The following is a 12,424-nucleotide window of genomic DNA, read 5'->3' as shown; positions in this document are numbered from 1 at the left end:
GGCAGGTGCTGCCAGTGCATTCCCTCCATGCTGGAAGAGCAGGACTGCACTGTGTATGAGTGCCACTTTTGTTGAAACACCACTACTGGACTACTACGTTTTAGAGCAGCACTTTGAAGTCGAGCTCCAAGAGGTGAGAGGCCAACTAACATGCTGTGCCCTCCAACTTGAAAAGTTACTTAATGAGGGCTCATTTTGAATCTGCCAAGTTAACAACAGTGCAACAGTATTCAAAGTTCCCATGACAACCACAAGCTCCATAGATTTTACCACACCTCAATACAGGTAAGAATAGTCCTTGCCATGGGTGGTATGGGATGTGAGGAAACACACAACGATGTTTCAGACAAGCATCAAAATCTACTGTACAAAGGAAAAAGAAAAGAAAAAAACTTCTCTAGCAATCTCCAACTCTGCAGGAGCTCATTACCATATTAACTGTCAGATTTGAGAAAGAGGCTTTATCGGTGCTGTAGAAAAAGTTGAAACATTTTATGACACCTCCTTAATTACTCTGCGGCACAAGCCGTCACAAACGGTGATGACGTTGCTAACAAATGAGGATGAATCACTGGTTCAATCTGTCCATGTTTGGATTTGGACCCATTTTTCACAACAGCACAGAAATATTCACCATCAGCTGCCAGAAGCTGACATGTATACTGGTGACAGACAGTCCCAGTCATTCAGGCTGGAAAAGCTTCTGTGTGAGCCTAGAATCCTGACAGAGCACTCTCTGGCCCAGCCACGACACACACTCACACCGCAACAGCAGACAGAGTCTCTGCGCATCAGCAAACGGAGTTGACCTCGCTTTGGGTTTGTAGACTTTTACATTCCACTCACATTTCTATTATTTGGCAGAAGCCCTTGTTCACAGCAAACTTACAGATGTGCCCTTTAGTCTCCAACAAAACATTTCTGCATGCTTGCATTGAGTCTTGATACATAGTGGGACAGTGGAACTGTGCTAGGAGGTCTGAAGGCAGCGTGGCGCAGAACGGGGTTTGATTGGTGCTTCATGTACGTGGGAGCTGGTCCAGTTTTAGCTTTGTAAGGGAGCGTCAGTGTTTTAAATCTGATGTAAGCCACGACAGGGAGCCAGTGGAGTGAACGCAGGAGATGACGCTTTGGGAGAAGTTATTTCTGAATGAAGTTTCCCTTAAAGTTCTCCTTAGGGGAACGTGAAAAATTTCTGGACATCTAAAAACAGCATAAGGTCCGGCATTGCAGTCTGAACTCTGACTCAGTACAGAACAGCAGGTGGCTGTATTTTGCACAGAAGGAATGGAGCAAACTGGTCTGTGAAAATACAATACTCCTCCAGCACATGCTGGGCTACACAGCATGAAGCTGAAGACACTGTGAATCTGCAAGTCTGTTAGTGTTAAGAATTTTGTGAACTTTAACTACATGGGTATACAGGTATATTGTTGTATGTTCAATTATGAAATAAATAAATAATATGATGCACACTAGGGTATATAAAGATTTCAAAAAACAGAAAAATGAAGTTGAATGTGACTAAGTATATGTTTAACATCCACCTTTTGTCAAAGATTTAGCTTGCACAAATAAGAAGGTTTCTGGTTTTTCAGCAGCAACAGCCCCCTCATGCCACTGGGACATCTCTGGCCCAAACACACCTGGGGCCTGGTTTCCCTCTACATATTCATGACCTGTCTAAGCTTTGGTGTGCCATTTTTGATTAACATGTAATTAGCTTTTCCTTTTGGGCTGACCTTACTGCATTTCCTTTTGGGCTAACGTCGCTTAGTGAGCCTGCTCTGTCCAGTCAATGGGACAGAGAGAGGAGACGTTCTGACTGACTGAGTCATTGTGTTGTTTTTATGGAGGAGTGAGAAGAGACAGGTTAGGCAGTAGTATCATCAGGGCTGAAGACGAAGTGCAATGCTGAGAGGGAGAGACAGTGATACAGAGAGAGAAAGAGGCAAAGAGCAGGAAAGTAGGAGATGGAGAGTGTGAGAGGGATCAGGGGAATGAGAGAGAGAGAGAGAGAGAGAGAGAGAGAGAGAGAAAGAGAGAGAGAGAGAGTGTGAGGTAGAACAGGTAGGTAAAAGTCCAACACAGGTCTCATAAAGTCCAACAACCTCCAGTGGTCAGGATAAATCTCAGACGACAGCAAGAAAGAAAAAAAAATTACATTTTTTTTTTTTACATACTAGATATTCAGACAAGCAAAAGAGTAGGCAAGGGGATATGAGAGAGGATGAGAGAGAGAAGCAGAAGGCAAGGAGAGAGAGAAAGAGAAAGAGAGAACTGGTGACGCTGAGAGAGAGAGAGAGAGAGAGAGAGAGAGAGAGAGAGAGAGAGAGAGCGCGTCACAGTGGATATCAGGCCAGAGGCCAGAGCAGAGCCAGACACTCTGTACTAGTCAAAGAGTGCAGAATAATAAGAGCTGTATGTGACGCCTTTCATACTCTCAGATCCACTGTCACTACACTGACACACTGTGATCTCTCAGCAGGTTTAGCAAGGAGACATGCATTTGCATTCTCGAGGGCTTTTACTGTGGGTAAATGGTCAACCCCATGGACAACCAATCTAGAAACAGCTGCACTGCTGACAGATATTGTGTATGGAAAATTCCGATAAGGGTGAAAAAAGGTTAGACATTAGTGGCTCACTGCTTAATGATTAACACTGTTATATACTGGTGCTTCAAGAGCCAAAAGTACCTCATGTCTGCTAGTGTTCGAAAGTGTTTCAGTGCTAAAGAACATCTACTCACTATAGAGCTTATTTTACCAACATCAGTGAGATCAGAATGTCACATGGTTACCTGCTCTCTGTCTAAGGGAACATGTTTTTTAAACATTTCATTTTCCAAGGAGAACAGTTCCAATGCGGCACTATTTCGCCACTTGTGCTCATAAATAATACTGCAAGAGGCTAACAGGAAAAATGTTTCATGTTGTAATGTGTTTCACAGAAAGCAACAAGACAAACTGTTAATTATCAGCGAACATCTCCTCGGCTACACAGTCATGCATACTGACTGCAGCAGACGTTACTGCTGTGACTTCACTGGGTTGAACCAATTTCTAGTTGCTCTTCATCATCTGTGATCACAGGCGTGTCTTGCTTATTGTTATGGACCTAATAAAAATGGATGCCAATGACAGCTCACTAATTTATGAAGGATTACTGTGTCTGTCAGTGATTTTAGTCCACAGAGAAAAAACACTGATATACACAGATGAACAATTTAAAAAAAAAAGAAAAGAGAAAAAAAAAAGCATATTAAGTTTGGCTCCATCAAACACAAACCTGGACATAAAACCATATGGTTGGACCTTTTTCTAACTCCCGCGTAGAGACACACACACATACACACACCCAGCAGAGTGGAGCTGAGCACTGTGGCAGTCACATGCGCCAGGGCATGCCAGCTTTCCACTCTACAGTTTTATTGATGGGGCTGTGGGGACCTGGGAGAGCTCCGGTGGGAGGCGCCATGAGGCTGGAGCAGTCGTGCCTGAATTTGCCCATAGGCGTTGGGGGAGAGAGACCTCCGAGCAGCTCCTCACCAAGCTGGTGTGTGAACTGGGCCTGGCTCAGCATGGCTGGTGTCACAGGGTGTTAGTGAGCCAAATATCAGGTGCTTATCTGAGGGGGCTGAGAGCAGCCCAACGCAGGGCAAAGAGACTTGGAGACAGGAGACTAGCAACATAGAGTATGGCAGACAAATAGGAGCTAGACCACCAAAGCACTTTCATATATGCTGTTACACAACAACTTGGATGACATCACCACATCACCTGTTTTAACTAATTATTTAAATTTGCAAGCTACAATATACTATAGGACCAAACATTCCTATTAGATTTATATAATTAATCACTAGCAAACTAATCACATTATTCTACAGTCTCTCATACTGAGATGTTCTATTTCTCATGATCATAGTCAAGAACTTCACTCAAGGCCTCTCAATACCATCAAGATCAAGCCATAAGAATCATATTTAATCTCACTGAATGAAAGACATGCTTAACATACCACTCAAATCTGGCCCATAATGAGAGGGAGAAACCTGAATGAGATCTCAGTAAGTAGCTGTGTATTCAAGGCTGTAAACCTGAATATATGCTTGCAGCTCCACAATATTGCCTTCCTGCAAGAGGACATCATTCACACATCACACTTTATCAAATCATAAACCTACAGACCTACAGACCCATCACCAATTACAGACCATCACCATTTACAGACCTATCACCACTTACAGAGCATCATCATTTACTGACCCATCACCCTGCTCCTCCAGACCAACCAGATCCATCATCTCCTCCAGACCCATAACCTGGCTCCTCCAGATCAAAACACCTACAGACCCATCACCCTGCTACTCCAGACCTAGCAACACTTACAGGTCAATCACCTCTTACAGACACATTCATCTGGCTCCTCCAGATAAACACGAAAAGACCCATCACCCTGCTCCTCCAGATCAGCAACCCTGTGCTTAGAGACCCCATGACGTTGTGACCCATTACCCTACATCACCCCTCCCTGCCACTTACAGACCATTCACCCTTCTATTTATAAACCCAACACCTTGCCACTTACAGACCAATCATTCTGGACTTACAGACCCATCACATAGCCATCTACAAACCCCTTACCCTACCACTTACAGACCCATAACCCTTGTCTTAGAGACCCAAAATACTTCACCTCCAGACCCGTCACATTGCACTTAAAGACCCATAACCCAGATCTTTGTATTTACAGATCTATCCCCCTGACCATACAGACATATCACCCTGAGCTTACACAGCCATCACCCTGCACCTACAGACATGTTACTCTGCACTTACAGACCCATCACGTTCTACATAGAGAACCATCACCCAATACGAGATATTCCATGGTGTGGGACAAATACACAGTTGATGTTTCATTCAACACCATAGGCCAGTTTTGCAGCCTAGTCTGTAAGGATTTGCAATGGGAGTTAGTGTTGGGTTTACCAGTAGTGTGTGAGAGGCAGTATTATGTTCAGGGGTGTTTTGTGTTAAGGGAGCTTTATAATATCTTGGTTTTATATGAAATGCAATGCAAAAATATTAACCAAAGTCCACAGTGGAGATTTATTAATCACAAAAATTTCAGCAGACAATAAACTTGGATTATTTGCATACCAAACCACAGCAGCTGCTGCAGTGAGCTAAGTGTTTATTTTACTGTTCCCACTTTAGACAAGAATTCTGCTCCGCTATGCCAGAAAAGTCATTTAAAATCTACAAATTACCACACCGGATATAGTGGTCTCAGTTAAACTATAATTACATATGGATACATGTGCTTTCATCGTGCATATACATGCATCCTAAAGCAAATGGAAGAAGGCAGAGTTGTGTGTTAATACTGAATAACCTCAGTGTGGAAAGAAAGCACATGGCCTGCTATGGCTGCACTCTCCATCTGGTCGTTTAAGGAACCTCTTTTCACCAAAAGCTTTCTCTCAAAATGGGGCTGGAGAAAGATGAGGGGAGGAAAGAAGCATCTGACAATGAGCGCTACACCTCCAGTCCATGTCGTTCTCAAAGCCTGCAGGTGCAGCCAGCTGGAAGGCAACAACAACCAAAAATAGAGGTGCGAGAGCCATGCGAACGGCCCTGCTGTGACACCGCCCGCTCTGTTAGTCAGACGAGTCCCTCTAGTTCCATAACACTTCTCCAAATCCCAGGTCCACTCTCCCTGGCCACGCAGCACGGTGAAAACACTCGGCTATTTCCAGCCCGCAGCAGAGACCACACAGAGCTGTCTGCCTGCCTCCTCCAGCTCACAACAGAAAGGGGGGAGGGAGAGAGAGAGAGAGAGAAAGGAACAGAGAAAGAAAACAAGAAAGATGGCAAAGGAGAGGAAGGAGTGCAAGAGAAAATGCTGAACCAGCTCCAGACATACAGGTGATAAGACAAGTAGTGGCTCCTTAACATGGGGGAAGTGGGCGCACATGATAGTTGGTCTGTAATTTTGAGCCCAGTGTCTGGGTACAGTAAAAAAAACTAAAAAAAAACCAAACAAACAAAAAAAAAACCATTTACTTAATGTAAACACACTGTCCAACTTTGCCCCATTAAAGACAGGATTCAGAATGCAGGATGAATTTCTGAAGAAGGAATTTCTGAAGGCTTCTTACAGGGAAATGTGCTAAGCGTGTAGTCATACTCTGACAGGCATGTTTCTAGAGAGCACACTTGGAGCTGCAGTCGGTAACCCTATTAACATTACGGCAGCCTGCTCAGTTAATACAGTGTGGCAGGGGAGAGGAGACTCAATGTGGACCCATTTCAGTTACTGCATTATCTGCCATGCAATATGAGATTTAACAGCATTGAGCTCATATGTAAACCAAGTGGTGTGGAGCCAGTGGGGGCTATTGGACGGGGCTACTGCGTGGAGCTGCTCTGGTTCCTATTAGCAGGGCTGCCTGCAGGTCAGCCCAGAGCTCATTTGCAGAGCTGGGTGGATCTTGGTGAAATTAGAGCCGATTACCACGTTTAGATGTATTAGGAGCCCAGTGCCATGGAAATGGCTGAACGTAGCAGGTTCTATGGGAGGTGTGAGCGCTTGATATGATTAACATCCGTGATGAATGGGCTGTCCAAGAGCCCTCAATTAAACAATAACTATTTCAATGACAATGAAAGTCAATCTGGCCATGCAACCGCTGTGCTGCCAAGTCAGCTGTCCGCAGCCTGATACAATCACAATCAACCGGCCTGCAGTCCCAGTGGGTGTGGAGCTGGAGGGCAAACCAAGTCAGTTAAAGTCACTATGAGCTGAACTGAAAGAGATGACATCACTGACACCATGATTTCACTGCTTATACTGAGCATAAGACACCAACAGACTAGAGTAAGATTATACAGATTCAGACATCATTTACTGGACCCACCAACACATGTCCTTGCAGGGTCAAGGGAGAATATGCAGGAATGGAACTTAACCTGAGGCAGTTCGAGCAAGGAAGGAAGGGTAGCTCTGACCTCATGAAGGATGCAGCTCATCTGTACAGCCATGCTAAGAAGGGAATTAAAACCAGAGGAGGTGACACTTAATCCCATGTGGGACATAACAGCCAAAGCCGGCATTTCTTGAAAATTATTTAGTTCCATAATTTATAGGTTATTGAATTTTATTAATCTCTACTAAATTATTCAGAAAAAGCTAAAATGCAGCCAATTGGAAACTTTTTTTTTTGTTTGAGGATCAGGTCAAAATTGTATGAGGACAAATGGAGGGGGAGGGAGGGAGGGAGAGAGAGGAGAGACTGTTTCCTGCTTGACCACATCTGCTCTGATATCATATCTTAGTGTGTGACCTTCTGATATGATGCCAGTTCTTTAAACACCTAGAGCAGAGAAACAGATGGACTCACACTCTCCTCCATTCCTCAGATTTTATGAGCAAGTCTGTGTGAATATGTCAATGCTTTACACCCTGTTGCACCAGGGAAGAGAGTACGTCAGTGGCAAGGGCCCTGGTGTACAGCCAGCTTAGTGAGAGTGTAGCATGTAGTCAATATAAGGAAAGAAAAGAACACTCCTCCGACTTCAACGGAGGAATTTCACCTCTACAAAGACTAAGATGCATTTCGAACTTAATAACAATCACCATGCCAGAATGGAAATCAGCAAGCAAGATAGCAAACGAGACAACTGAGACTAAAGTAGGGGTGCTACATTATTGCTCTGCACCGTCCTCATCTTAGCCAAGCCTACCTAGATTAAACAAAACCATATCATACCTGAACAACAGCTTGGTGCATTGTAGTTAAGGCTTCATTAAAAAACTTTGAACCAAACCCTATAAACTTTACATTTGCATATCTACCTTATATAGAATATATACACACACACACACACACACACACACACACACACACACACACCTCACCTGTACACCTGCACATGTCTACATTTAATAACCAGTAGATGGCAGTCTATAGACTGATCTCAAACGCCAGAGCCAGTGGTACCGTGGAGACTTAACACAGTTTAACAAATGCTAAATTTTGCTTGTAAAGTTTGTACTTTACAAGCGTTTGCCATGAAAGACCTGTTTCGAGGACAACAAGCTTATGCGTTACAATGCAATGAGGTTTCAAACCCAGAAACTGATCCCTTAATGTGGCTTATTTCTGCCCTGGAGACATGCCAGAGAAGCCCATCCACCTTCTCTCCTAAATCTTTTTTTTTTTTTTTAACCTTGGTGTCATGGTTGTCCTCATGCAAGAGGGTTTCATCCTCTGATATAAATCTTAATTTGCAAGACGACAGCATAGGAAGCCCCTCCATAACCCAGCTTTCCGTTCAGTGAGATGTGCCTTCCCCTACAGACAGGAATTTACATGTTCTGAGCGACCAAGTGTTTGCACGGTGGCCAAGAACATTTGTCCCTGATAAGAAGGAGTGCACTAATTCATGAGAAAACCAGAATAAACCTGGTCTTGAAACCAATACAACTCATCATTCAACTCATCCCCCAGGTTCAATAAAGTTCCTTTCTTCATTCCATCCATCCATATTAAAATATTATTATTAGTATTTATGTATTTTACTTTTTGTGCTATGATATTAAAATGTTCTTAACAGAAAATAAAAGAGTACTTAACGTATACTGTTCTTAAAAATCATGAGTCTTGAAGTGGTGTAATGGACACTGAAAAACAGGCCACTAAGTTACCACTGCTGATATACACATTGCCTCTAAAATAAACACAGAGGAGGGAGAGAAAGAAGTGAAGACCATTAAAATGTGACTGATAATCTAATGCTAAATAAACGTCTATTTAGTTTCACTGACGCTGTGATTGCATTATTCATTGCCATCAGAAACACAGAGGAGGGAAGGAGGGAGAGAGAGAGAGAGAGAGAGAGAGAGAGGGAGAGAGAGAGAGAGAGCGCAAGAGAGCAAGAAAGAAAGAAAGAAGTGAAGACCATTAAAATGTGACTGATAATCTAATGCTAAATAAATGTCTATTTAGTTTCACTGACGCTGTGATTGCATTATTCATTGCCATCAGAAATGGTCCACTTCTTAGGCACAGTTGCATGAACACATGTAAGTCACCTGCATATCTGCTGAGAAGATGCACACCAGCTCAGCAAGTGTGTCTGGCATTCATTAATGAGCACTACATTACATTCATTGAGTTCACTTATTGTACAGGAGTATTTGTAAGGACAGATGCCCATTTCTCTGTCAATTGCTGGATTACAGGGATTATTACAATTGGTGGATTACAACGATTATAACAGTTGATTGCAGACCTAAAGATGTGGAAAAAATAAATGCAAAACTAATTGGGAAGCCCTCTGTTTTACTGAAGTAATTTTCTACCGCCATCTCAGTAGCCTTAAAATTTAACTCACTAGTAAACCCATATTCTTAATTCTTAATAATCAATGGATTATCAGCAGACATCTCATCTTTACTACTTCAGACACAAAAGCTGCAATCCTTTTCCAAGCCATGAGAACATCTCATTTTCAAAATTACTACAGTCCTAACAGATAGTAATCAAGCCTCTGACAGCCATAGGACCATTATAGTCAGGGTACCTGTGAGTGTGAGAACAGGACAATCAAGGGTGTCAGTTTTCTTGTCATGCAACTGTAAGGTTCTTCATCCCAGCAGCATTAAACTCTCCACTCACCAGTACAGGAGAAGTAGGAAGAGTAGGAAGAGGACCAGAGGCACTGAGAATTCACTGGCCTCAACTTCAGACATCCTCACTGTGTCAGTGGCCAAGACCATTAACTTCACACAAAACCCAGGAACCTGCCAGATGAAGACAATGCTGACATCATGATCTGAAGCTTGCAATATTACCAAAATATGAAAAAAAAAAAAAAAATCAAGAAAACTTCTTCATATTACAGGTATTTCTTAGCATAAGGGAATAACGATTGTTAATGATTGAAAATAACGATTGAAAAAGGATTGTTCACACTGTAAATGTTACACATGATGGTACCTACAATCCTGATCAATGGTTTGGCTTTGATTAATCCCTGCACTCATGCTCACAGTGCTTATGCGATATCTGAACGGTTAACCAGAGGAATGGTGAAGACACAAATGGCATCGTGAAAACTACAAAAGACTGTCTTCACTTCTCTCACCAGTCACAAGCAGAAGACAAGCAGAATGGTGATTACAGTATGAATGCTGGGGTGACAGAAAGACAATAAAGAGTTTAAATTAGAAAAAGCATTCCAAAATGGGAATAAATGATTTATACTACACAACATTTCACATGATACTACTTTAAACGCATATTATTCAAAGAGCCATCTATAACATGTTAAATTCAGGAAGCATACAGCACTATAATAGCACATATAATATTTACATGGAATATTACATAATACAAACAAGACAGGCAGAACTTGCATCAAAAGATTATTTAGTAATAAACTTACATCAGTACATGCATGTTCAGGCTAAAACAGGTTACCAAAGAAGGTACTGAGTTGTCCAACCACTATCATGGCCCATGGGCATAAAGCGTGCAATATTACTCAGGGAGAAAGCTTACTAGGAATACTGGGAACTTTCAGTTTTGTAGATATCTATATATTTCAATATCTAGAATATCTCATTTAGAGATTGTTGTAAGAATATAATATTTCTAGATGTTTTTTATTTGTTTTAAGTAATTTTAACAAGTAAAATTCACACAAAATTGGCAGATTTTTCATCTTTTAAGCAGTTATCATGAAACAAGAAAATTATCTTCCAATATAGTGAGATATTTTAAGTAATTTAGGTAAAATTAAGAAATAAGAAATAATTTCTCAGAACAATCTCAAAATGAGAGATTTCGATAATTAAACTAGATTTAAGATGTTTTCACTTGCTAAGATATCATTTTATGCACTGTAAATTTTGTTTGTGTTGGCATTGCTACTGGTAATCTATTAGTCCAACACAGCATCAACACTTGTGCAGAACAGCTGAATGCACAGCAGAAACTATGCTAAGTTATAGTTAGATATGATCTGCTCTAGTGTAGTTAGTACAGTTTCTAATCTGTAGCTTCTAATCATCCAAGATTCTGTGAGGTTGTTATGTTTTATTGTACTCTGTAGTTCCATAATGGCAGGAAAACTGTCAGATGTTATAACCTTCTTGAAAGATAGAGGAGTAGCGTAGGAAGTGATTCACTTGATGGAGCTGTTGTGTTGTGTATTCTGCCCCCATACGTCAATAGAAACATAGAGCCAACCATGTATCATTTGGGTGATGGACTATGCTCAGCTCAGCAGTGACATTGACATGGTAGTGGAATGCTGGAATGTGTGTGGCACTGTTAAAAGGGCATCGGGCTCGGCACTGTGGTATTTTTGTGAATATTTAACATTACTCATCTTGATGCACATGCAAAATTTGATCCTTTAGCCCAGGGGTGTTCAAATCCTGGAGGGCTGGATTCCTCCACAGTAATACATTACCAGGTTTAGTTGTTGTGTCAAAACAGAGAAATCACCAAACTGGACTTTGGGCCTCTGTAGCCCACGCCTGCTCTGGCCCTTCCACAGTGGTCAGTAGGCCCACTGCTGGTGAATATTTCTGAGTGTACTTAGTATTGACAGTTGTTTAAAAATCCTAGCAACATGGCTGTGTCTGTTGTACTCGTATTGGTGCCAGACATGCACTACCAAGCCACAAATATGTCACAAATGTGTCACTGCCACGCCGATGGTGCATTACACTGACAGAAAGGCTGATGGATTGTGTAGTAACAGATGGACTACAGCACAGTAAATGTAATCCTTTAAAGTGCATTTATATTGCAGCTAGAGCTGAAAAACAGCAAAAGACAGGTGCAATTAATTCAATGCCAATCAGTCTAATCTAGATGACATTAGTGCCAATCCAAATATAGCCTGTCTTTAGGTGACATTGGTTAAACATAATATTTCTTTGATTTCTAATTTCATGCATTTGCCATGTATATGTTCATTGTTTACTATATTTATGTTCCTTTAGCAGATACACAGCCCTTTTACACAAAGTTTCCCTTTAGTACAGTTTCATTTAAAATATATCATTTCATATACTGCTATCACATGTCTTTGCTTCTTAAGCACACAAAGGTAACACTTTTCCCTTAACTTTCTTACAGATCGACAGAGATGCCGCCATGCTAACGGTAGATGAAAAACTGGCTAATTACTTGCCATCGCATGGAGAAAGGATTGCCCTTTTAAATTTTGTATGTAGTAGACACCCTAATCAACAAGAAAGATGAGTCTCTTTGAAAAGCTGAAGGAGAAACAAACTTTGAAAGGAAAAAAGGCAAAAAGGTGAGGATCAGCCATAAACAGTGCTGGATGAAGAGTGTGGCAATAACTCTGACCCAACTAGGGCAGTATTAGAGCCC

At 41.7% G+C, this 12,424-nt stretch overlaps 1 protein-coding gene across 3 annotated transcripts in view; it reads right to left on the bottom strand.

The window, feature by feature from the left end:
• tbxas1 (thromboxane A synthase 1 (platelet)) overlaps nt 1–12,424 on the bottom strand; it is a 56,250-nt gene that overhangs the window by 35,991 nt on the left and 7,835 nt on the right. The window contains exons 1-2 of one of the 3 annotated variants that reach the window (XM_026999549.2): nt 10,017–10,045; nt 9,692–9,816 (exon numbers count right to left, since the gene is read on the bottom strand). In XM_026999549.2, coding sequence (XP_026855350.2) covers nt 9,692–9,792 — 101 coding nt within the window. In that variant the 5' untranslated portion in view covers nt 9,793–9,816; nt 10,017–10,045. Of the gene's footprint in view, nt 1–9,691; nt 9,821–10,016; nt 10,046–12,424 lie in introns of those variants that run through there. The other 2 variants (XM_026999547.2, XM_026999548.2) reach the window with 2 other exon arrangements.

The sequence above is a fragment of the Electrophorus electricus genome, chromosome 4 (assembly GCF_013358815.1).
Source record: "Electrophorus electricus isolate fEleEle1 chromosome 4, fEleEle1.pri, whole genome shotgun sequence".
NCBI classification, from domain to species: domain Eukaryota; kingdom Metazoa; phylum Chordata; class Actinopteri; order Gymnotiformes; family Gymnotidae; genus Electrophorus; species Electrophorus electricus.
The sequence above is the reverse complement of the archived record's forward strand: the minus strand, read 5'-3'. Positions and strand labels throughout refer to the sequence as shown.